General features: G+C 34.9%; 1 protein-coding gene across 6 annotated transcripts in view; it reads right to left on the bottom strand.

The window, feature by feature from the left end:
* KANSL1L (KAT8 regulatory NSL complex subunit 1 like) overlaps nucleotides 1–27437 on the bottom strand; it is a 148766-nt gene that overhangs the window by 2030 nt on the left and 119299 nt on the right. For 3 of the 6 annotated variants that reach the window (XM_078328422.1, XM_078328423.1, XM_008999405.5), the window contains exons 7-14: nucleotides 20975–21137; nucleotides 17151–17258; nucleotides 8687–8815; nucleotides 6640–6758; nucleotides 5699–5823; nucleotides 3774–3825; nucleotides 1660–1772; nucleotides 594–762 (exon numbers count right to left, since the gene is read on the bottom strand). In XM_078328422.1, the coding sequence (XP_078184548.1) occupies nucleotides 594–762; nucleotides 1660–1772; nucleotides 3774–3825; nucleotides 5699–5823; nucleotides 6640–6758; nucleotides 8687–8815; nucleotides 17151–17258; nucleotides 20975–21137 (978 nt within the window). Of the gene's footprint in view, nucleotides 1–593; nucleotides 763–1659; nucleotides 1773–3773; nucleotides 3826–5698; nucleotides 5824–6627; nucleotides 6759–8686; nucleotides 8816–17150; nucleotides 17259–20974; nucleotides 21138–27437 lie in introns of all 6 variants that reach the window. The other 3 variants (XM_035305595.3, XM_035305594.3, XM_035305593.3) reach the window with 1 other exon arrangement.

Below are 27437 nucleotides of genomic sequence, written 5' to 3' on the forward strand. Positions count from 1 at the left end.
ACTTTGGGAAAGCCCCTTTTGAAAGTTTTTAGGTTTGATTACTTGTACAATATCTTCATTTTCATTCTTAAAAGTATCTATGAACTTTTTCTTTCCTTAGCTTTCTGCAACTTGCCTATTAATTCTATAATCTCTACTCTTTCCATTCTAGATCTAGTTCTTTTTCAATACCTATTTATGAAGAAAGGTATAAGAATTTTATGGATGCAGTGTTAGAAAGCAATCCCTTTGAGGTGGGAACTAAGTCTGGTGAGGCATGTAAAAATCTTAGATATGAGGAGAAAGAAATAGCTAACTTTGGCCCATGTAGCAGGTTCTATTTTTCACTAATCAGGTTTGTTTTGTAATGAATCTTTGATAGTACCTCCATTCTCTAATAGATAAATGAGTATGTGGAAGTTTGAATTGACTTGTTACACAAGGTGATTGTAGTTAGTAGTGGACACAAAATGGTGGAATACAGATCTTCCATACCTGTCTTACTGAATTTGTTATGTAATGATGTTAGAAACTTAATTTGTAAAAAGTAGTTTCTACAATCAAGTAGTTAAAAGGCAAGGAATGGGAAGTGTAATTATATATATTACACTTACCTTGGTTTCCTGACTTTCATTTAAAGAAGGTAAGCCATGTGCACACAGATCATGGTTCTCTGAAAGAAGCTCAGAAGGACTTGCAGCAGCACATTGCTGACCACTACTAAAGACATCAGGGTATTCTTTCAAAAGCAAGTCCTGTCCTTCAACATTTTTACTGTAAGCTCTAGCAAGAAAATGAGGAAAACACAATTATTTGGTATTTTTTGAAAATGTATGAACAACCCAAGGTATCACTGAGTCAAGTTAACTTGGTAACTTTAAACAGTTTTGCCCAAAAGATTTTTAAAAATTCCTCTGATGATCTTTCTGATGCTATTTATGATTTTCATGCTCAAGAGGATGGAATAATACTTTATGAAATATTTTACCCAATTATAAGTGAGGTTTTTTTGTTCTTGTGTATTTTGTTTGCTTTTATGTTTGTCTGACTAATTAAATGAAAGATGTTCCTTACCTAAAGTGACTATCAGACTTCACACAATCTTGCTTTTTGAGTTTTGGCTATATTAAAAATGATCAAATGTATAATAAATATAAAATACCAGGGATTTTCTCATATATATAATAATCATGTCTGATTTACTTCCCCCTCCCTCAAAGCCCATTTGTGTTTCTAAAAGTATTTTAGACTTTTTAGACTGAACAGGTTACTTGAGAAATTTTTTTATTTTTAAAGGAAAACGTATTTTGGAAGTAGTGATGTTAAAATGGATTACTTAAACTCCAGTCCCCAGTGTTGGGTCCATTATAAAAGTTGATCGAAATGACCTACTTTATATACACACAGAATTTTCACATATTTATTAGTTAAATCTATTCCTGAGGCTGACAACATTAAGAAACATAGTTAAAAAAAAAAAAAGAAACATAGTAAAATATAGAAACTAATTTTTATCATTATATAATTAGTTAAATATATTTTGAATATAAACTCATTCTATACATAAATAGCTGCTGTTACATCATGTTTTCCTTTTTAGTGGTCTCCCCCAAAATTCATGCAGAAGTTTTGTTCATTTCACATGGATTCTATGGTTTGGGTTTTAAATTTGTAACCTGCCTGCTGTTTCTTCTATGCCACTTGCTTTGCTCCCATAATGACCATCTGGCTTGCTCTCTCTCTTCATATTTTTTGTGCCTTAGGGAGAAGACTTCATCAGAAAGATCTTCCATCTGGAATTAGAAATAAAGATTTTTGCTTTAATCAGAAACGTTTTGAAATATTAGATGAGGCCAGGTGCGGTGGCTCATGCCTGTAATCCCAACACTTTGGGAGGCTGAGGCGGGTGGATCATGAGGTCAGGAGTTCAAGACCAGCCTGGCCAAGATGGTGAAACCCTGTCTCTATTAAAAATACAAAAATTAGCTGAGTGTGGTGGTGGGGAACCTGTAATTACAACTACTTAGGAGGCTGAAGCAGAGAATAGCTTGAGCCCAGGAGGTGGAGGTTGCAGTGAGCCAGGATCGTACCAATTGACTCCAGCCTGGGCAACAGAGCAAGACTCTGTCTAAAAAAAAAAAAGTCAGGTTTCAAGGTTTCAAAAAGTTTATCACATAGAAAACAGCAGGAAGCAAACTAAAATAAATGCTGTCTGTAAGTCAAGAGAACAGATGTTACAAGATGAGCTTCAAATTCCTGAAAAGGGAGTCAGAAAGTTGTTTTAGTTATTTTACAATTACTGTTTTTAGAGACAGATCTCTGTTGCTCAGGCTGCAGTGAGTGCAGTGGTACCATCATAGCTCACTGCAGCCTCAAACTTTTTTAAAAACTTGTTTACTACTGGTTCATATCTGAAGACTGCAGTAGACTACAAATGAGTTCACAGTACTTTCCATTTGCTACAGCTTAGTGTAGTGCCTTATTCATTCAAGAGTTTTTATTGATTGCCCACTGTGGAGCACGCACTATTCTAAGAACATGTTAGTATCAGAGAAAAGTAAAACATTGTCTTATATAAATCAGAATTAATGAATGGCTTATCTAGATTTCGAACCTGGAACACTACCTTGGTTATGGTGTTTAATAATTTGAGTTTCTTGGCTAGGATCATTCAGAAGTAAGGAAGGATACATTAGAAGAGGAAAGGTCATTAAAAGGTAAATTTTGGTAGTTGAAAAACATGACCGCTGGGCATAGAAAGATTGTTACTTGACAGAAATTAAGTGTCTTCAACAGTGTCTTCTTCTAGAGACCAGCACTTTGGAATTAGTTTGGTTACACAGTATTTTTCCCTATAATTATTCTTGAAATAATTTTACCCATACATATTTATAACCCCTTACCTGCAACTCCAAAATCCAAAAATCTGCAAAAACAAATTTTTCATAATTCATTTGGTGTCACAGCCTGATCTGAAATGGTGTGAGGCTATTTTTATAGACTCCTATGAGTATTTCACTACAAAAACATTAATGTCTGATTACCGTTATGAGAACTACCCTAGACTCAACAAGTATTACATGAGATAAATACCACATTACTCTTCTAAAGTCCAGAGTTTTCCAACTGAAGAGCAAATTGGCCCTAAGATTCTGAAAATGGCACTTAAACTTGAATAATGAGACTAATCTCATGCAAAAAACTGATTAATACAGAGAATGAAGGTATATTCAGGAAGTTCAGTATCTCAAAAACTCATAAATGCTGTATTTTGGGGTCTTTTTAAGTTCTTGTGTATTTGTGAGGATTATAGTCAAATTTGCACAAAACATTTTTTTGAATATTCTTTTTTTTTTTTTTGAGATGGAGTTTTGCTTTTGTTACCCAGGCTGGAGTGCAATGGCGCGTTCTCGGCTTACCGCAGCCTCCGCCTCCTGGGTTCAGGCAATTCTCCTGCCTCAGCCTCCTGAGTAGCTGGGATTACAGGCACGCGCCACCGTGCCCAGCTAATTTTTTGTATTTTTAGTAGAGACGGGGTTTCACCATGTTGACCAGGATGGTCTCGATCTGTTGACCTCGTGATCCACCCGCCTCGGCCTCTCAAAGTGCTGGGATTACAGGCGTGAGCCACCGCGCCCGGCCAAATATTCTTTTAAAAGAACTTTCCTTTCATAAGTGAAAACAAAACAAAAATCAGTGTAAGTATATATTCCTTTAGTTCCCTGAATGTCAAAAGTAAGCAGGCTTCATAATACATAATGTATAATTATCTCATTGCATGAAAGGCAGCTTACCTCATCGCCTAAATTATATTCATCCAAAGGCTGAAGAACAACCATCCTCCAGCTGTTGAAGATAAAAACCAGTTTTAAACAGCTTTTATTTATCTAAATGTGGCAATTTTATACTCTAAGCATAGCTAAATGTATTAGAGTTTTCCTTCCTTGGCATTTCCATGGTTCAAATTGTTGTATTCTAATAATTTTTTTTTTTTTTTTTTTGAGACGGAGTTTCACTCTTGTTACCCAGGCTGGAGTGCAATGGTGTGATATCGGCTCACCGCAAGCTCCGCCTCCTGGGTTCAGGCAATTCTCCTGCCTCAGCCTCCGGAGTAGCTGGGATTACAGGCACGCACCACTATGCCCAGCTAATTTTTTGTATTTTTTTTTTTTTTTTTTTTAGTAGAGACGGGTTTCACCATGTTGACCAGGATGGTCTCGATCTCTTGACCTTGTGATCCACCAGCCTTGGCCTCCCAAAATGCTGGGATTACAGGCTTGAGCCACCGTGCCCGGCCTTAATATTTTTTTAAAAGAAAAAATATTTGGGTTATGAGAAAGGGACAAAAGAGAAAATGAGACTTTATTTTTGGCCTTAATGTTGAACACTGTTCTGTATAGCTGCATTTTATACATATACAATTGCATATATATATAAAATTATTGTATATACATATACAATAAATATGTATTGACTGAATTAAGTCAGTGGTATGCTGATAAACCGGCCTGGCCAAAACGTAAGAGAAAGAAAAAAGCCCTGATTTGTATGTTTGCCCATTTCTTTGGTGTGAAAATGCATGCCTACCATAGCCCCTTTTGAGCCATCAGTAGTTTAACAACTGGCTCACAGAAGTCATATTTAACAATCTGCCCAACCAGCTAGCTCCAGCCTACCGTTGCAAGTTGAAATATATTTTTGCTATAGAGCATCATAGCCACAAATGTGATTTATTACTTATGCAACAGGTATCCACAGATGATAGGAGTTCTCACAGGAGAACTCTTTTAAAAATTAGTTGTCATAATACCTCAAATTTCATAATTTCCTTTTCAATTTTATTTAATGATGAAGTAATAAAAGAAATTAAGAAATTAGAATAGAGATGTATAGCAATTAACTGAAATTATTACCTGCCTGTCTCTATTTGCAACCTTTCTGTCTCTACTTCCTGGTGTCGTATTTATATTAAGAAACTGCATTCCTCATTTCTAAAAAGTTTGGCTAACTTTACTGCTAGTAGGGAGCAGATCTGTGCATGGTATTTAGGGACCTCCACAATCTGGACCTAACTTTGTTTCTAGCCTTCTATTATCAACCTGCACAAAACAGTATCTGGCTAAGCCTTACACACTTGTCCTGTGCCTTGCTGTGGTATCCCTATGTAAATGCCCTTCCACCTTCCCATTCCTTCATGGATGACTTTCCAGGCCTTCCCACTCATCTTTTAAATGTTTTTATTGCTGACTTGGCAATACATAATTTTTTTTTTTTTTTTTTTTGGTCACAGGTATTACTGTCTTACAGTGTGAATACCCCATGAAAACACAGAACTCTTTGCAACATAGGCCACACCGTTGTCTTTAAGGGCGAGGATTATCTGTTGCTATAGTTTTTATGTCACTAAAGTACCTTTTAGTGTCATATACATAGTAGATAACTAAATGACACTGAATGAAAAAAAGACTAAGAATGCTAAAGTAAATTAGGAATTCCCAATCTTAATAAAAACTGAGAAATCAGTTGTGATACTATATAACACTTTTTCTAAAGGCATTAGTAATGTTTTATTTTTCGCCATTTCCCCTCTGTGGCTATAGGGAAGGAACTGGGAGAAGAATCCTCCTTTCATTAGTTAAAATTCTAACTTCACTTTGAAATTTTAAGTTTATTAAGGAAGGAAGAAAGAAGAAAAATATGAAGATGTAAGTATACATACCTTGGAGTGAGTATTTCCTTATATTGGAGTTTCTCTAATTTAGCTGGGGCTACTAATGACATGGGAATCACAATGTTATCTATGTCATAAGAGCTTTCACTTCTCAATCTCCGTCGTGCAGTATTCTGCAAAACAGGATTACAGTAGTTTAACAGTACTGTGTAGTTGTAATGATACCCTCCTTTCATCAGTTATATAAAGATAATATGGCAGTATACCTATTACATAATTTTTGTGAATACATTGTTACAGAGCCTGACTAAAATATGTTAAAACCAAATAAGAAAATATTTCTGCCTTCTGTAAACCAGAACAGTCTCTTGGTAGATGTGTAATGTGTATTTATGTGTGCATACACACTAGCTTATTTTGAAGACCATAAAAATATATTTTAAAATGTAAAACACTTTATCAGAAAAAAACTAGCATATATCATCCTAAATGTCAATGAAATGATCAGTAACAACCCCACTTTTTATTAGGAAAGGTGGTGAAATGTTTTTGGTCAGCCCTTCAGTACGCTCTTCATGTATGTGTTCCTGGTTCCTGAGCTTCAGACTCTTCATTTCTAAAGCCTCCCACCTCTCTATTCCCTGGCCAGATAACAAAAAACCAAACCAAAACAAAACAGAATAACAACAGTTCTCATTAGTAAGACTTTATTTAGCTTCATATGTTAAGGAATAGAGATGAACATGATAAAATTTAAATTTTTAACAGAAAAAGAAGTTATAACCAAATATTAATGAACTTTTAGCTTCATAGTTAAAAATAAGTTGTATGGAGTCAGATTTACTGTTTTCTAACAAGATAATTGTTAATGTTCATATGTGCTAGTAAATAAGGCTGTTATAGATTAGCAGAATACATAAAATTATTTTTAAAATCAGGTGCTTTTATTTTTAAAGCTATTTTAGAGTTCAACGTACAGAAAAACCTACTCGTGATGATGAATTCTGGGTTCTTGATAAAACGTTGACATTAGAAACAGCAGTAAAATTGCTATGGGATCCTGATGCTGTGTGTTGAAAATCAGATTCTTCAAGTTTAGTTCTTTCACCTGCCATGGAAAGAGCCATTAAACATGACTAATAGGTATCATTAGAATTATTTTCCTAATTGCATGACAGGTGATTGATTCCTTTTTTTCTTAATTCATGTATTAGAAAACAAAAGGAAACGAAAAGAGAGGAGATTTACTCACAGTCATACCATAAGTTATTTCCATTTTCTAAGGCCTTGGCAGTTTTTATCCAATATATTTCATATTGTTCCCTGAATAATCCCTCATCTCATCCCTGTATTCTTGTTTTCCGTGACTCCTATTAGTGGTTGAACTACCAGAACTATCTTAATTTTCTTATCTGGTCTCATACTTTTCATATCTGACTTTTTATTCTCATTTCTGTGAGGCATCTGCCCTTGGTCTTCTGAATACTCAATTTTTAAAAAAAAATTCTGCTATTAAAGTACATATTTAAAAAAGTACTTGTTTTCTGGCACTTTTTTTTTTAATAGCATCTGTTCTTTCATAGATGCACTTTCTCATTTCCCTCAGGATACTGATTAGAAGTTTACTTTCTATTGGTATTTTCTGTATTTCTTCCAAGTTCATTTTTCTTGTTTTAATTCCCTGTTTCTAAGAGTATGTGTGTATATACACATATATATGTATGTATTTACTTATTTATTGCCCTTATTTTACTTTAATACAAGTCTTTTAAAACAAGAACGTCCTCTTGTATGACACAAAATCTAATATAGTCCATATTTAAATGTCTCCATTTGTTTTTTGTTTTTTTAAAAAAAGGCCTTTATAGCTAGTTTCTTCAGATAAGGATCTACATATTAAAATTGGCTGTTGCCTCCTAGGTTTCTTATAGTCTAGAATAAATTATTTTTCATTAAATTAATATATGACAGGCTGGACCGGATGTCCTACCCTTTTGGAATTGTCTAGTTATTTCTTTGTAGTATGTCATTTCATTTGTTCTATTCCTGTATGTACATCAAACTTGAAGTTAGATCTAAAGTATCAGTCAATTCAAATGAAACATTTTCTATCTTAGGTAATGTATATCTCATGTTGCATCTTATTAATTTTTTTTAAGATTTCTTATGTTTTGGTATGCATATGTGAAAGTTCCTCAAAAGCTAGGTGATACCTGGTGCTCTGTTCAAGAGTGATACACTAAAAAGCTTAATGAAACCTCTGGACATGTGTGGGAATGTGTTCATTTTTTGCTACACTGTAGCTGAGCAGATAGTTATCAGATAGTGACTAGGTAGGTCTTTTATCATGGGCTATCTAAAGACACCAGAGTTAAACAGATTAAATCCATTCTCTATAATTATAGCCTAGTACAGCCACCTTGGCTGTAGTTTCTAATATTTCTTGCCAGTTAACTTTTTTTTATCATTTGCAATAACTGTGGCAACTGTCTTGTCCCAAATCTCCAAAATAAACCTCTTTGTATTACTAGAGGAGTGCTAGTTTCCAAAGGTATCTCTTGATCATCTTAGAACTCTTAACTTTATAGGCTCCTAAGGAGAACTGAACAAGGTGTTTGAGTATTTCACTTGAATCTTGTTCACTTTCTCAAGATCCTGAGCAATTTGCAGTGCATCAACATCTCCACAGCAGGTACCAGAAACGGTTATCACTTTCTGTAAGGTAACTTTGCACTAGGCTATTTTGAGCCTGGAACACAACTTTGAAGATTAAATCCCATCCAGGGAATGATTGGTAGAAGACAACTAGTCAGGGAACACAGGAGGGAAATACTTAATTGCCATAAAGTGGGTAGATACCAGTCCACAAATAATTCTGAATTAACTGGGAATATGCTGTTCTATGTTTGTAGGGTCATAGATGCTTTGTGTAATTAGTGGCTGTTCTGGATTATAAACTCCCATGAGACAGGTTAAGATCAGAATTTTTTATTTTTAATATTTAGCACTACCGCTTATATCCTCGCTTTAACCTACCTAATGCTGTTTCACTCAGATGTCTTTTCTTTCTTCCCTGTAACAGTTGTGCAGAAGATTCTGACCTTATTTGAGGCTTACATATAGGTGAATATCCATTTCTCCATTGATTCAGAGAAGTACTAGGTACTAAAATGAATGGAAAGGAGATACTAAGTTTTAGTTCCTTAACAGACAATGAACATGTTAATCTGTTTTTATTTGTAAATGCAGAATATTAAGATACCAGTTCAAAATTACAGATAAATATAACCTTAAATACCAAGATAGACAACTCCAACACATCCCCGGGAATTTCCAGTTTCTTATATTTTCTCCATTTTTTGAGGGGGATGAAAAGGGAAGGTGATGTGTTCTCAAAGCCTTCCAAATTACAGAGTGAGGATTGGCTCAGATATATAAATCTTGGCAGTGATCAGAAAGTTCTTGCTTACCCTTAAATCTGGAAATAATTTAGGACCAAGTAAGATTCAACATGGTCAGACTAGACTTTGAGAGCAAGAACCAGATTTCATCCATCCTGACAGTGACTATCACCGTTCTTTCACTTTTTAAAAATAATGTATTTAACACAGCTTTAAGCCATTCTCTGTGCCGTAGTTGCATCATCTGTAAAATAGGGATAATAGCAGCGACCTTGGGGTTATGAGGATTACATGAATTTATTCCTGTAATAGTATAAGTGTCTGACATAAGTGTTCAGTAAATGCTAGTGTTATCATGATTGGTCTAAATAACCAAATTGGCTTATTTTTTTAAAGGTTGAGAGATGTGGAAAGTAGTACAAAAATATGTAAGCCGTAAGTGCCAAACTCACTGACACTGAAATAAAGGGCATGGCCTACCAGCTGACAAGAGTGTCTGGTTTCAAGATGGCAGACGACTCTAAAAATGATAGACAAATATTTTTTACATAGGCACATGCACAGATATGCACGTGTAAATCCATATTTGCAAGCAAAAAGTGGAACTTGTAAAGCAGAATTTCTGAGGAATCTCTGGAAGACTAATACTGTATGGAATTTGAAGAGGAAACCCAGAGCAGAAGCACACAGTGAAGTACTGCCACAAAGATGTGGGATGAACGCCAAAGGTGCTCTAGACCCAGAAGAAAGGAAAACTGGAAGCAGGACAACTATCTGGAGCAAATGCTGGATTGACTGCACATGCCAGTATCTCAGTCGGCCTAACAAAACAGCTTTGGGCAGAGAAATGAATGGTTGGAGAGTTAAGGCAATGCACAAGTGCCCCACTTTGAAATGTCCTGCCCATCCCCAAATTATTCTGAAAATACCTTTCCAATCAAAAGGGTCCCATAAACAGCAGTGGTAGAACAATTTTAACTGAGTAGCAACTTAAAAATCTGAATACCGACACTACATTAAAAAAGGGGTATAAACTACAAGTGGAAGAACCATCTCAAAAAATAGTTAATGAAGCATTCACAGAATACAGATTAGCAACTCTTTAAACAACTAATATTGTCAAAAGAAACAGGTAGGAGGCCCTCTAGAGGAATGTCAGAAACAATTGTTCAAATGTTAAAATCATCACTAGGCTAAGTAACTTAATGGACACTGCTGAAAATCAAAATCAGGGTCTGGAAGAGGAATTCCATAACATGACAGAAGAGAGTGATAGAAAATATGGAGAGAAAAAAAGACCAGAATGGGGTAAGAGATGAGACTGGAGAGGATGAAAGGGAGGGACTAGCTGAAGAAATGAAAGCTAATTTTTTTTTCCAGAATCAATATTAAACCCTAAGATTTCAATGATTCACTTGAATGTCAAACAGCAAATGAAAAATCATAAATAGCACATCACAGATGATACCCTAAAAGTTATTAATACAAGATAACAGCATGACAGGAATAATCTAAACTTACTAAAATGGTAACTAGACTTGTGAGAGGTGGAGTTTAAAATGTGTGTGTTAAAGCATATGTAGGTCTTAAAAGTTAGTGTCCATTCTTGTTTTAATAATATTTTGCTGTAGCATTTAAGCAAATGCTAGACAATTCACCTTTCTCTTATTTTCTACAAGCAATTCTCCACTATTCTGAAAACATCAAATGTTCAGAAGGAGTCTTAACTTTCACAAAAGATGATTTTTAAATTAAATTTTATTCAAATGATTTCTTCACATCATTTTCATTCTAATTCTTTATTGTCTTAAAAGGTTTTCATGGACCCTTGAAACAGTAGGAAATGGATGACAATTCTACACATCCTCTTCAGTTGTTCTGTTGATAAACCTCCCAGCCTTTCAGTTCTTCCTCTCCCAATCCTCTCCTAGAGTCCATTCTAAGATCACACTTTGATAGCATCTCTCATATCTCCTGTCTTTACTTTCTTCCCTTTTATTCATCCAACTACTTTACAGAGAACCAATTACATGGCAAGCACCATTCTAAATCCTAGGTGAGCAAAACTAGGATTGGTAGCAGTCCTTGTAGCTTACAGGTGTTATCTCAAGGAATGCAATTGTAATGTGATAGAAAATATGCATTTCAGCTGTGTAAGGACATGATGTTATTGAGAATGTAAAAGATAGCACTAGTAAGAGCTCTAGCAAAGCCTTCCCCAGATGAAGTGATAGATTTCAAATACAAACAGAAATAGCTGATAGCCAGGAGGAGAATAGCATGTGCAATAGCCCAAGAGAACAGGACAAATTTGGGAATTGAACAGCTATGTAGTGTAGAGTAAGGAAGCATGGTGAGAAAGAATCATGAGGGAGGAGCCAGCCTATGTAGACAGGGTTTTAAGGTATCAAGAATATTCCTGCTCAAATATTTTCAAGCCATGAGATAGGGAGCAGTTTGTGACATTTGATTTGCATTTTGAAGAGGTCACTGCCTACAGTGATTAAAGGGAAAAATGGATTAGAAGTCTGTTTCAGCAGTATAGATAAGAGATGCTGGACTGTAAGAGTATTAGAAGGAAAGAACTGAATTGTAACACGTAAGATCATATTGACAACTTGGCAAGTGGTTTAGGCAGGAGGAAGTGTGGGTAACAAGACTGAGCTTTATGTTTCTGGCTTGCTTGTGTGGGTTATGGTCCTCCTCTCCCATCTATCTTTAAAAAATGAATTTTTATTTTGACATAATCTCACAATTACAGAAAACTTGAATTGGAACAAAAAATGTCTATATACCCTTTACTGAAATCACCCAAATGTTAACATTGTATCACATTTGCTTTCCCTCTTTGAGACCACAAATGAAATTTAGTTGCTGACATGACACCTCTTTAGCCCTGAATACATCAATGTGTATTTCTCAAAACAAAGAACATTCTCTTATGTAGCCATGCAGTTCACTGCCATTACCTAATCTATAGACCTTATTCAAATTTCACCAATAATCCCTATAATATTATATACAGATAATTTCAATTATTCATTGCAGATGTCATTGCAGTTGGAAGATCTCATTAAGGTCTTGTATCTCAAACAGTTCCACTGTCTTCCATAACTTTTATAACTTTGAATATTTTCATAAGTATAAACTCTTAAATTGGTTTTGTCTGGTATTCCTCACTAGTGATCTATTTACTCTTCAACCCACTACAGTTTGGCTTTTCTCTACTTGTTGCCTGAAATCAGCAATGCCGTTGTAAATTGCCAAAGCTAACGGACCTTACAGGATAAATCCAAGCAAAGATCTGTCTGCTTACCTTCATGCAATTTACCCTATAGCATGAAGGGTAAATATCTATAAATAACTTGGCCAAGTTATTTATAGATATTTGTTGTTGTTGGTTTTTTGTTTTGTTTTGTTTTGTTTTGAGATGATGTCTCACTCTGTTCCCCAGGCTGGAGTACAATGGCGTGATCTTGGCTTATTTCAACCTCTGCCTCCCGGATTCAAGTTATTCTTGTGCCTCAACCTCCTGAGTAGCTGGGACCACAGGTTTGCACCATCAGGCCAGCTAATTTTTATATTTTTAGTACAGACAGAGTTTCACCATATTGCCCAGGCTGGTCTTGAACTCCTGACCTCAGGTGATCCACCCGCTTCAGCCCCCCAAAGTACTGGGATTACAGGTGTGAGCCACCACCCAGTCTTATTTATAGATATTTGAATACTACTTCATGTCTCCATGACAAGAGATATATTTGTTTTTGTTACTTAAAGACTTGGTACTCAATATGGGCCAACAGCATCTGAATCACTGGGACCTTGTAAGAAATGTGTCCCATTCCAGACTTACTAAATCAGACTCTGCATTCTAACGGTCTCCTAAAACATTGGGACTACAGGCATGCACCACCGTGCCTGCCTAATTTTTATATTTTTTGTAGAGACAGGGTTTTCCCATGTTGCCCAGCTGGGCTTGAACTCCTGGGCTCAAGCAATCCCCTACCTCAGCCTCTCAAAGTGCTGGGATTACAAGCATGAGCCACTGCACTCAGCCTTCAAATGTATTTATCATCTGTGTCCATTATACTATATAATAGTTATTTGTATCTTCCCCCATTACATTATAATTTTGATTTCCTGTAACTCACCTTTTGACTCTTCAGCACTTAATAGTCTGCCTGGCAATAAATGCTTAATAAGTGCTGAACTCAAATCACTAACCAGAGGAAAAATTAATGACTAGCTACTTTAGACAGATGTATAAGATGAAATCTCTCATTACATTATGCATTCCCTTAATTGTATACCTAACACATTTAACTGCCTTACGTTCTATATTTAGAAACAGTCTCACTTTGTCACCCACACTGGGGTGCAGTGGTGTAATCATGGTTCACTGTAGCCTCGACCTTCTAGTCTTGAACTCTGGCCTCAAGCGAACCTCCTGCCTCAGCCTCCTTAAGTGCTGGGATTACAGGTGTGGGCCACTGTACCTGGCTTGCCTTACTTTTTTAAGTCAAATAGTAGCACAACATTAAAAGAAAATATAATTATCTAATCTTCTCTAATAGCATATATTTTCATATTTGTATACTCTCAGTCAATAATACGTTTTATATTTCATATATTTCAAATATGAAATCACAATTTTAATTAAATGTATAAATATATTTTTATTACATAACGCACTCTATTATTTTTTCAGATGGTAGTGTAACATTCCTCTGATTAGAAATGATGTTCTTTAGCTATTCCCTAGCTGTTGGCCATGGTACTTATCATCATGATGATAATGCTATTACAGACATTCTTAAAATAATCATCTTCATGTATACATTTTTTTCCCTTTTGAAAAAAATGTAGTCTCAGGACAAATTCCAACAAGGGAAATCGCATCATTAAAAGGTAACTGCACATAATACTTATGTTTTCCGGTATTTATTTAGGCTTTTTCCCTTAAGCATAGCTAATTGTTCTTCGTCCTTGGTGCCTTCATCTTTTTTTCTCTTTAATTTTTACTGTGGAAAAATTTCAAACACAAAAGGAAAGTCGAATAATGAACTCCCATGTACCTATCCTTCAGCTTCAGCAGTGAACAACTTATGACCAATCTTGTTTCATCTCTCCCACCAAATTTTTGCTAGAGTATTTTAAAGCAAATCCCAGACATATCTCTTCATCTACATATATGTTAAGTGTGAATCTCTAACAAACTGAAAAAGTGTGTATGCATTTATGTAACCACAATGCATTATTATAAGTAGCAAAATTCACAATAATTCATTAATATCTAACAGCTAGTCCATGTTCAAATTTCTCTGTTTCAAAAACTATGTGTGTGTATAAACAGCAGGTTTGTTTAAATCAATCTCAACAAGGTCCACACATTGCATTTGGTTGATATAAGAATAAATATTTCTACATGTCTATAATTTTACCAGACACAGAAGTAAAATATTTTCAGCCTTTTATATGACAACATATAAGTACATTTCCATCCTTATATTAACTTTTAAGATTTTTTTTCTTTTTTTTTGAGACAGAGTCTCACTCTGTTGCCCAGGCTGGAGTGGAGCCTTGGCGCAATCTTGGCTCACAGCAACCTCTCTGCCTTCTGAGTTGGAGCAATTCTCCTGCCTCAACCTCCCAAGTAGCTGGGATTACAGATATGTGCCAGGACACTCCAGCTAATTTTTCTGTTTTTAGTAGAGACAGGGTTTTGCCATGTTGGCCAGGCTGGTCTTGAACTCCTGACCTCAGGTGATCCACCCACCTCAGCCTCCCAGAGTGCTGGGATTACAGGCGTGAGCCACCTCGCCCAGCTAAGATTTTTTTTAAGGGTGTTTATTCCACTGTAGTATATTTAACCATATCCTTATTATGCTCTTCAAGTTTTTGCTAATTTTTCATTATCACAAAAATATGTTAAGATGAATACAGTTGTGAATAAAGGCTATTTCATATTTAGGATTAGACTAGATTCTTAGAAATGGAATAATTGGGTCAGAATACAGGGTTAACAGTTCAGTAAACATTTACTGGGAATAGGTACAAAACTAAACAAGGGATTTTTTTAAACCACACTAGCTTATACAAAAACACGTAATTTAAAAGCCTTGTAATCCATTTTACAGAGCTCCCCAAAGGCTTGCATCAATTTTTAATGTTATCCAAGATATTAGAAGGTGCTGTTTTTACGGTAGTTATGCCCAAACTGATGATTATAAGGTTCAAAATCACTAATGCTTTGGCAAAAGTAGTAAACATTCTCACTGTGACATATAAGCTCTCAGTTAATATTAGTTATTATTTTCATTATTATCAAGAACACATTTCCTTCTTATTCCTTTAAGACATTCATTTTTAACTTTTTAATCCAACTGAAATGTATTTTAATGTTCATCCACCTTAAATTTGTTTTAAAGCACTTTACGAGGTAGTCATCTCAGTTTTTAATTCTTGCAAAGAGTCATTTTTTAATGCCTCTGATTACAAAAAAACTTAGTTACATAGAGCTTGGGTTTGAATTCTGGCTTTTCTATTCCTCAACTGTGATTGGGGAAGATTAGTCAAGGAGAGTAATAATACCTACATCACAGAGTTAGACTTAAATAAGTAATATAAAGCCCTTCAACCAGTGCTGACATATAAAGGAGGGTTCATAAGAATTTGCTGTTGTTCTCGTTATCCTTTATTATTTTTTATTGATTAGGCCATTCTTTCAACGTGGTAGGAAATATCACCGTCTGTTTCTAGGCTTTTCTTAAGCTCCCTTTGATCTGGCTTCTATCGGAACCACCATGTTTTAATGATTATAACTTCATAGTCCTGCTATTAATCTTCTAATTTAATTGGCTGTTCTTCAACATTTTCTGTCTGAGATAAGCTTCAGAATAACTTTGTTCCAATAATACCTCTGATTCTGATTAGAATTATATTCCACTTGTAAATTAATTTGGGGGAACACTGACAACTTTAGTTATGATACTGTCTCTGACAGGAACAGGATATTTATCTCCATATAGGAATATCCTCATGTTTGTCACTAAACTTTTGTAGTAGTCCTCATGTAGGTATTTGTTAAGTTTGATAAAGAATATTTTATATTTTCATTGTCAATGTGTCTAGCATAATTTATTCCTTTACATAGGCTATCTAGTTACTATTGGTACTTACAAAAGTTGCTGATTTTTATAAATTTATTTTATAATAAGACTCCAGCTATAACAGGTATTCATTTGACTCTTGAGTTTTTGCCTCTAGAGTTATATGACTTTTCTGATGTTTAGATTTTAACTTTGTAGATAATCAAAATATGTTCTTTTTCTTTCTTCTAATTGCTTCAAAGCATAGACCTCACTCCCATTCACAGCACTCATAAACATTTCAATATAATTTCCTCAAGTTTTATTTTGTAGTCTTAATATTTTATTTGCAGTTCTTGGAATTAACTAGTATTCTGATTCATAGCATTAAATACATATGTGAAAGAATTTTACTGAAAAAGACTAACAGTAACATTTTCAAATGGCTCTCCAATTTCCCACTGATACACAAATCTTCCCTGATATATAATCAACTATAGAGTTTACTTACTTTATCTATTTTCTTAAATGTAAGCAAAACAATCTACATTATTATAGATTTTTCTCCTCTTTCTATATGTGTTGGGCTAGATTTTCTCAAAAGTTTTTACAGTTATTTCTTTTATATTTTCCCCTGTTTGGTCTTCCCATTGTGCTTTAGAATTATTTTAAGTTAAACAAATTCTATGAGAATTTCAAGTTACATTAATCATATGAACTATTAGGAAGAATTTATATCTTTATTGATCTTATACAGAAATACTGTTTCTCCACATTTATTTAAATTTTTATTATATTTATCAATAATATTTCATAATAAATAGATATCACACATTTCATGTTAAGATTGCTCTTGTATTTTTTTATTTATGTGTACATGATTTATAAAAAGTATTAAAAATTAAGGATTTTCCTTTATTTTGTTAAATTTTATTCCCTTAGAATGCAAAAATAGTAAGCAGAAAAGACATAAAAAACATATAAAATACAAGAACTGTAAATGTGACATACCAGGTGATGGAGATACGATATATTCATCTATAAATTTATTTTCAGCAAGATTGCCTTTTATTTCAGTCTTTTTTAACAATGTTTCAAAGTGAAAATGAAGAGGCACATCTGGAAAAATAAAATCAAAAGGGCATTTTCAAATACCACTCTTTGTAATACTAGGATTACAGATTGTAACATTAAAATCGCTTTCTTTCTATAAATAGTACATGAGCTTAAGAAGATAAGCAGAAGTTTGAAATGTAACAACTGTCAGAAGTGGCAAAATACTCTTTCCAAGCATGTTGGTAGCAGTATTTTAGAAATTACTGGTTAGGTGTACTTAACTAACAAATTAAAAAGCTAACAGAAACAACTTCATGAACTTCTTAAAATAGTACCTAAGATGAACAGTATTTATAAATATTAATAAATGCTATTCACAGATGAATGGAAACAAATATACACAAGAAGTCTTTAAGAAAATCTACAGCCAAATCTGGCTGACCTTAAATCCATTCCATCCTATCCTTACAATCTTTGTATTTGAAATAATGCAGGTTCCAAAAACTATAATTACGTGCTTTTAAATTCTTGGCAGAAAACCGCTGTAATTCAGATGTAACCTTTTCTGAAAACATCAAGGTTCACATTCCCTTCATTTACTATATTATAAATCACAATAAATCTACTTTTATAAAGATTAAAACCTATTGACAAACTAGTTTTGTTTCTAAATACAGACTTAGAACATTCAATTCACTATGTTTATATTCTGTACTCTCACAACCAAAGAGGAGTTAAGCAATGAAGTCGATATGCTTCACATTTATGAAAGGTTTTTTCTTCAGCCAAGAATGAAAAAACAAAATCATTTTAAAAAGCATTTATTAAGAGACAACTAAACTTTTCCTTGAGAACATATTTTATTTATAATTTATTTTTATTTTTTAATATTTTTTTTAGAGATGGGGTTTCTCCATGTTGGTCAGGCTGGTGTTGAACTCCCAACCACAGGTGACCTACCCGCCTCAGACTCCCAAAGTGCTGAGATTACAGGTGTGAGCCACCACGCCCGGCCCTGAGAACATATTTTGTAAAGCAGTTGATAATAATGAAAGTCTGGCTATTAAAACAAGGTACATCAAATAAAAAGAAAGAAGGTACTTTATTTTTAAGGAAACTAATGAGGCTAGACCCAGGAAAGGTCTGCATTTTATTTCTTTTTATTCTTGAGACAGGGGCTGGCTCTACTGCCCAAGCTGGAGTCCAGTAGCATGATTCTGGCCACTGCATTCTCAGTCTCTGGGCTCAAGCAATCCTCTCCCAAGCAGCTGAGACTACAGGTGCACAACCCATGCCTGGCTAATTTAAAATTTTTTTCTTTAGAGACAGTGTCTTATTATGTTGCCAGGCTGGTCTTGAACTCTTGAGCTCAAGTGATCCTCCCATCTCAGCCTCCCAAAGTATTGGGATTACAGGCATGAGCCACGGTGCCCACCTGGTTGGGTCTGGATTTTAAACAGAAAAAAATTTATCTCCTCTTCAAATGATGTATCTTAGTGGCAGATCCATACTCGAGTGTGGAAAAATATGCAAAGCAAAAATTAGTTCATGAGTATCATGGAGTTTGTTCCAGGGGACAGAGGTAAGATTAGTTTGGATCTCAGTATTATAATATGGCCATATAAAAATTAGGTAACACAATGAAAATGGGAATATAAATTAAATATTGTCCTTTAAAATGCTCCTTAAACATTTCAGGATTCTGATATTTTCCAATTACCTAAACAAGTTTGTTGGATTTGTTTCTCCAAAGCAATATTATTCTTATAAGGAGAATATCACCAATTCTACCACTGTTCTTTGTGGTTTGTGGGGAAACATGATCTAACAAGAAAAGGTTCTTGTTCCATCTGTATACCTTTTTTTAGTAACTGCACGTGACCTGTCAGCTTTTATAAAAGTATTTCATTGCACTTAGTTTACATTTTAGTTGTTTTAAACTAGAATGCAAGTACCTTGAGGGATTTATTTGTATTTATAGTCCTAGCATTTATTAGTACTTATGTGTAGTAGGTATTGAGATTTTATTAAATTAATATAAGAAGGAATGGATATAAAGAAATAGGAAGTAAACAATCTAATCTTATTTATTAGAGGGGGACATAAGAGTCTCAGGATAAAGAGTATTTATACCAGGTCTCAGGGTTATGTCATCACAGAACAATGGTATCTATTCTCATGGAGTTGTGAGAATTAAACAAGAAAATGTAATGTGCTTAATATATACAGGGCCCAGTATATACTAAGACTAAATATCAGCTATGTTATTATTGTTATATAGATTATTATTTCTTCATATTATTAAAGTTTCCTCAAAGACGGAATAAAACAGTCTTGTTAGAAACTTACTTCAAGGTATGGTGTAGCTAAGATGCCACTCTACTACTGATAAAAACTAAATTGAGATTCAGGGCAGGGGGACAGGTTCAAAACATAGTGCCTTACAAATAGGATCACTCCCTTGATTTTGAGAATCTAAAAGACGGTTAGAACCGTAAGTGGAAAATGGAACAAAACCAAGTTGAGATATCTCCCAATATAGAGAAGAACCTGAGATAACCAGTTCGAGGGATGTTTTCTTTATCCCCTAAATATTTGCTTTAGTTCCCATATAGACTAGAGTGTAAAGGTTCCACAAAAATCAAGAACTAAAACTTTTAAAATGACGTAGAGTAATTCTAGCATTTTGGGAGTTCAAGGTAGGAGGATTACTTGAAGCAAGAAGTTCAAGACCAGCCTGGGCAATATAGTGAGACCCTCTCTCTACCACAAAAAAATTTAAAAATTAGCCAGGTGTGGTATCATACACCCAAGTATTTCTAGCTACTTGGGAGGTTGAGGTGGGAGGATCGCTTGAGCCCGGGAGTTCAAGCCTACAGTGAGCTATGATCACAGTACTGCACTCCAGCCTAGGTAACAGTGTAAGACCCTGTCTCAAAAAAAAAAAAAAAAAAAGTGGTGCAGCATGGTGGCTCACGCCTGTAATCCCAGCACTTTTGGAGGCCAAGGCAGGCAGATCACAAGGTCAGGAGATCAAGACCATCCTGGTCAACATAGTGAAACCCTGTCTTTACTAAAAATACAAAAAAATTAGCTGGGTGTGCTGGTGCATTCCTGTAGTCCCAGCTACTCAGGAGGCTGTGGCAGGAGAACTGCTTGAACCCAGGAGGAGGAGGCTGCAGTGAACCGAGATTATGCCACTGCACTCCACCTGGTGACAGAATGAGACTTCATCTCAAAAAAAAAGAAAAAAAACACTTTAGAGATGTAAGGATGTACAAGCCTCATTTGCTCATAGATTACAGATACTGTTGAGAGTGACTATATTTATAGATAGGCAGTTTTCTTCCCTCTTGGAGAAATTCAGTGCAGATTATAAATGGAGAAATATTTTATGGCAGGGAAACCTCCATGTACAACAAAACATTAGAAAAAGAACAGTGATTTAACGTTACTCGGAAGCATTTCAACGGCACAGCCATGTTACCAATAAAATGCTCAAAATTTAACAAATAAGATAAAACTCTAGTAATTTCCCAAAGTAAATCAAATTGGTTAGAAGGAATTAAAGAATCAACTTACACAGATAGAACATTAAATGTGCATGCGACTAGATTACTTCCGCTATAACAAATTTAATTCTCAAGGCATTAGTTAGTTCTAATATCTACTAACAAAATAATTGATGAAATAAGATTTTATTAGATTCTCTTTATTTAGAGGATTAGATTTCAGTACAGAAAATATCGTTACTTAGAAATCGTTACAAGGAGGCTTACCTGATGGCAGTGACAGAACAGAATGGAAAGAGGAATCTAACTCTGATACATGTTCTCTTAATAGGTAAGACTTTGAATCATGTTCATAGTTACTCCAAGTTGAAGCTGATTGCAGGCAAGGCATTTGTGTAGTATTTAAAAACGTTTCTTTTGAAGGCAAAGTCTGCAATGAAAAACCATATTAGACTATCACAGCCAAAGCAGCCACAAATAATGGCATATTTCTATATTTTTAAGTTATCTTTTAATAAAGTTTTCCAATTCTACAAAAGGTTTACAAATATTTGGCTACATATATTCCCAATTAACTTTAATATTTATTATTTCAATCATAAAAGGGATTTTAAAATACAATTAACTTTTATATATCAAATGTATCCTACAACTTTGCTATAAACTTTCTTTTTCTAATAGTATATAGCTTCTTCTAGTCTTCTATTATCTAAACATACTAGCTACAAATAATAGCAGTATGATTTTTTTCTTTCAATCCCACTAGTTTTATTATTACTTATGGAGTTCCAACCATGCTGGATTGGTTCACCAATTCAATAACAAAAAAAATGATCAAAGGAAACATTTGTGTTTTGTTCCTGATTGTAATGGGAATGCTTTTAATTTATCAGAATAAGAATGATATGTATTGCAGGGATTTTTTTTGGCATATTCTTTATCAGAATATATTCCTAGCTTGCCAAAAGAACTTTAAAAAATATATTAATGTTGAATTTAATAATATGCTTTTTCTGAACCTAATAAAATGATTATATGACTTTTCTTCTATACTCTATTAAGTGACAAATTACATTTAACAGATTTTCTTTTTTTCTTTTTCTTTTTTCTCTTTCTTAACCATCAGATCCCATTACTCAATGAAACAGATTTTATTTTTTATTTTATTTTTTGAGACACTCTTGCTCTGTCTCTCAGGCTGGAGTGCAATGGCAGGATCTCAGCTTACTGCACCCTCCGCTTCCTGGGTTCAAGTGATTCTCCTACCTCAACCTCCTGAGTAGCTAGGATTACAGGCATGTGCCACCACACCTGCTACTTTTTGTATTTTTAGTAGAGACTGGGCTTCACTAGTTGGCCAGGCTGGTCTCAAACTCCTGACCTCAAGTGATCCAGCCTGCCTTGGTCTCCCAAAGTGCTGGGATTACAGGTGTGAGTAACCGTACCTGGTCGCATTAAACCATTTTTAAAATTTCAAACAAAAACTCAGATTATTCTTGAAGAATCCTGCTAGGAGTTTATCAAGTTTATTAACCTCTTCAAGGAGCCAGCAACTGGACTTGTTCACCTTCTATATTCTATGCTTGTTTTATATTTCATTGATTCCTACTTTGCTTTAAGATTAATCAAATATTTTCTTATATTTTTCCCATCTCTTAATTTATATTTATACATTCTTTTATTTTCTTTTAGTAGTTTTTATAGATATTATAATGTGTATCTTTAGCCAGTTGGCTTTTACAGTATAACACAAATTATTCTTTTTACCATTTTCCTGAAAATACTAGAATATTAGAACTCCATTTACTCTCCTGTTTTTGCATTATCATTGTTAGGCATTTTAATTCTACATATATTTATGACCCCACAATATATTGCTATTATTATTTAAATCATCAACATCCATGTATACTACCCATATATTTATCTTGTCTCATTGCTCTTAGCTCCTTCTTACAACTCCTTACTTCCATATGGGATCATATTACTTCTCCCTTTGCTATTATCATAGTATAGGTATGCTTTCCATGAATTCTCTCAGTTTTTACTTGTTTGAAACATTTGCACCTTTTTAATGATATTTTTGTGGATATAGAATTCTGGGTTGGCTTTTTTTTCTTTCAGGATACTTTCATTCTTCTGGTTCTCATTATTTCTGCTGATTAGGTAACTAAAGATATTATTATCCCCCATTTGAAAGTAATATGCCGTTTTTGCTGTCACTCCTTTCAGTTTTTTCTCTGTCTTTAGTTTTTTAGCAGCCTTTCCATAAGATTCTGTCTTGGCCAGGTGCAGTGGCTCACGCCTGTAATCCCAGAACTTTGGGAGGCCAAGGTGGGCAGATCACAAGTTCAGGAGATTGAGATCATCCTGGCCAAAATGGTGAAACCCCGTCTCTACTAAAAATACAAAAATTAGCTGGGCATGGTGGCAGGTGCCTGTAGTCCCAGCTACTTGGGAGGCTGAGCCAGGAGAATTGCTTGAACCCAGGAGGCGAAGGTTGCAGTGAGCCAAGATTGTGCCACTGCACTCCACCCTGGTGACAGACTCTGACTCAAAAACAAAGAATCTGTCTAGGTGCATTCAGACTGCCATAACAAAATACCATAGACTAGGTAAATCAGAGAAATTTACTTCTCACAGTTCTGGGGACTAGAAAATGTTAAATCAAAGTGCTGGGAGATTCAGTGTCTGACAAGGGTCTACTTTCTCACTGATAGATGGCTGGAACCTCACACAGTGGAAGAGCTCTCTGGCATACCTTTTATAAGGGCACTAATTCCATTAATGACCTCATGACCTAAAAATCTCCCAAAGCCCTATCCAAAAAACATCACATTGGGAATTAGGTTTCTACATATGTGTTTGGGGGAGACACATTCAGTCTATAGCACTGCACTCCAGCCCCGCAAAATACATATCCTTCTCACATGCAAAATACTTCATTCCATCCCAATACCCCAAAAGTCTTAACTCATTCCAGCATCAACTAAAAAAATACAAAGTCCAAAATCTCATCTAAATATCATCTAAATCAGATATGGGTGACACTCAAGGCACAATTCATCCTGAGGCAAACTGCTTTCCAACTGTGAACCTCTAAAACCAACGTTTTGTGCTTCCAAAATACTATGGTGGGAGAGGCACAGGATAGATATTCTTATTCCAAAAGAGAGGAATAGGAAAGAAAGAAATGATAGATTCTGAACAAGTCTAAAACCTAACAGGGCAAACTCCATTAGACCTAAAGCCTCCACAATAACCTTCTGCTTGATGCTCTGCCTTCCAGACCTAGTAGGCTATGGTCCCATCTCCACAGCTATTATTGGCTAGAGTCTCATGCTTGTGGCTCTTCCAGGTGGCTATTCTGCCTCTGCCATTCAAGCTGACTTGGGGTCAGGTGCCTATGGCTCTCCTAGGCTAGAATCATGTACCAGTGGCTTTGCCAGGCATAGCCTAAGCCACGGCTCCCTAAGTATTGGCAGACACTGTGTAGACACCACCAAAATCTACCACCTGTGCTGCCTGCAGGGTTGGCCATCACATCCCTATACCAAGCTCAGCAGAGCCACACCTTAGAGAAGCCACTGTTAGGGAGCAGAACCCATAATGTAAGGTTCTATTGGCAAGTGCATGCTGAGGTCTCACAGGCTCAGGTGGCTCCATATTTGAAACTTCTTTGTCCCAAGGGACTTTGCACTCTGGGCCTTATGCTTGGAGGGGCATCCTTGATTATCTCTAAATTGCCTTCAGGGTCATTCTTCTATTGTCATGGAGAATATCTCCTGGCTTCTGTGGAGATAGATGATCCATACTAATCTCTTTATCCAAAGGCCCCTTGGCCACACCCTTAGTTTTCTCTAAAGCAGGCTTTCTCTTTCTTTACAATATGAATAGGCTAAGACTTAAAATTTTTTAAGTTCTGCTTCCTTTTTAATTAACAATTCCACTTCTAGACCTGTTTTCTGGCATTCTACCATAAGCAGTCAGAAGGAGGAACCAGGTCAGTCCTTCTGCAATTTTCTAAGAGATTTTTGCAGCCAAATATCCAGTTTTATTGTTGCAATTTCTACCTTCCACAAAACATTAGAATATAAATACAATTTCACCAAGCTCTTTGCCACTTTATAATAAGGATTACTTTTCCTCTAGTTACCAATAACATGTTCCTCATTTCCATCTGATGTTTTACCTGGATGGCCTTAATGTCCATATATCTACCAACATTCTCTTCAGGATTATTTAGGCATTCTTTAAGAAGATGGAGGCTTTCTCCAAAGTGCTCCTCTTTTCTTTGTGAGCCCTCATTAGAATCACTTTTAAAGATCCAGTCACAATAAGGTAGGTATTTTCTAGCATGAACCTCAACACTCTTCTAGCCTTTTATCCATTACCCAGCTCCAAAGCCACTCGACATTTTCAGGTATTCATTATAGTAGCACTTTCACCTCTCAGTACCAAAATCTGTGTTAGGCATAACTTTCCAGAAAAACAGAACTGAGAGAGAAAAAAAAATGTCCAAGAGCAGGAGAAGATGTGCCAGCTCAAGCAGAGATGGCAAATTCATCTTTCCTCCACCTTCTAGTCATACCCTCAACAGACTGAATTATGGTCACTTGCATTGGTGAAGACAATCTTTATTTAGTCTAAAAATTCAAATGCTAATCTCCTCTGGAAACACCCTCACATACACACCCAGAAATAATGTTTTACTACCTAACTAACCATCCCTTAGCCCAGTCAAATTGACACATAAAATTAGCCATCACATATGCCTTCATGTAATTTCTATCTATTTGTTCTCTTGGAAGTTCACAGACCTTCCTGAGTCTATGGGTTGATGTCCTTTATTAGTTTGAAGGGTATTATTTTTAAAATGTTACTTATGCCTTATTCTTTCTCCTTTTTTCTGAGCTCCAATAATATATATAGATTTTTTTCACCGAGTCATACATTTCTCTATTTTTCTGTATTTTATAATGTCTGTGCTTCCATTTTAGTGTTTTCTATTAATTGGTCTTTCAGTACACTAATTATCTTCTGCTCCACCTAATTTGTAGTTAAATTTATCTGGTGACACATTAATTCCCAATGCTGTAATTTCGGTCTGGGAATGTTTATATAGTTCTTTTTTTTAAAAAAGGATTCTAATTATCTGGTGAAATCATGTGTTTTTTTCTACCTGTTCTCTATTTTTTTTAAAGATATGAATTATATAAACACAATTTAGCCAAGCTCTTTGCCACTTTGTAACAAGGATTACTTTTCATCTAGTTTCCAATAACATGTTCCTCATTTCCATCTGTGATTTTCTGAGAATGGCTTTAATGTCCATAGTTCTACCAATATTCTGTTCAGGATTATTTAGGCATTCTCTAAATAAAATGCATTTAAAGGCATTCCTTTTAAATAATCATTTAAAAGTTCTTGCCAGCTAAATCCAATATCAGAATCACTTGAGGATCTGTCTCTATTGTCTGTTTTTCCTTTTGAATTTTGATTGTGTACTCCTTTTCAGTATGTCTACTAATCTTTCATGGAATGACAGATGGTATGTTTTAAAAACCACAGAGGTTCCAAAGGATGTGATCTTTCTCTAGCTAGGGTTCTCTCTTCTCACTGCTAGCTAGATAAAATGAGATTTCTCTCCTTAATCTGAGAGTATGAGCAGTTAAATCTGGGTTGCAGCCCTAGTATGATAATTTCATACAGATGATTTGCCCCTTCAAAGTTTTCAACCAAATATTTGATTTATTTTACAGAATTATCCCCAGTTGTCCAGACCTCTAATCTTAAGAGTATACTGAAAAATGCCACCCTGCTTTAAGGGACTTTTGACATTTATGTTTCAAGCATCCTGCTCTGTGCAGCCTCAGTATTCAGCAAATGTTCTGAGGAAAACACTGGTCAAAAATGCTCTGAAGTGAAAACTGGCCATGTGCTTCATCCGTCCCAAAACATCACAAAAAGCATCCCCCATAACTATCATTACTGGCATTTGCATCAAATTTGAAACTTCCTGTCAGAACTTCAGGGTAATAGTGGTTGCAGAAGCCAGCTTCTGGAATCCTAAGTTAGACTTTCTCCTCTAACCTTTATTTTTATTAATTCTTTTTTCATATTTTCCATTTATTATTTCTCTCTGCTCTATTTTGTGTAATTTTATTGAGCTTGATCTTTAAACTCAATTCTCTCTTCAGCTCTGTCTATCCACTTTTTAATCATATTAGCAATGTTCTGATTTATTTTCCTTAAAAAAATAAACTTACTAATTTTTATATTTTATATAGGATAATTCTAATATTTGAAGTTATTTTGTAGGAATATGTGTATGTAAATATACACACATTTACACAAACATTTTAGAGAGATTTACTTTGTATATTAATACATATGCATGCATATATTAATATATATGTGTATGGTTTTGTTTTTGTTTGTTCAGTTCTACTGACTTCTCATCATGTGGCCTTAGTGTTGTGTATTCTGTGATTCTATTTTTCTTATTGGGAATTCATTTTTGTTAAAGCTTTGTTCATGGGATATTGGGAAGCTTCTGTTGAGAGTTTATTCCCTAGAAAGGATGTATATCTGTCTGAGCCAGCCATCTGTAACTACTGTTCTAACCTATTTTAAAATCCAATTCTTATCTTTAAAACAAAAACATTTGAATAGCATGATTTCAAACTTCAAAAATAAAAGAGGCCAGACTTGTTATTATAAACTCTAT

Source organism: Callithrix jacchus, chromosome 6 (assembly GCF_049354715.1).
Source record: "Callithrix jacchus isolate 240 chromosome 6, calJac240_pri, whole genome shotgun sequence".
Lineage (NCBI taxonomy): Eukaryota > Metazoa > Chordata > Mammalia > Primates > Cebidae > Callithrix > Callithrix jacchus.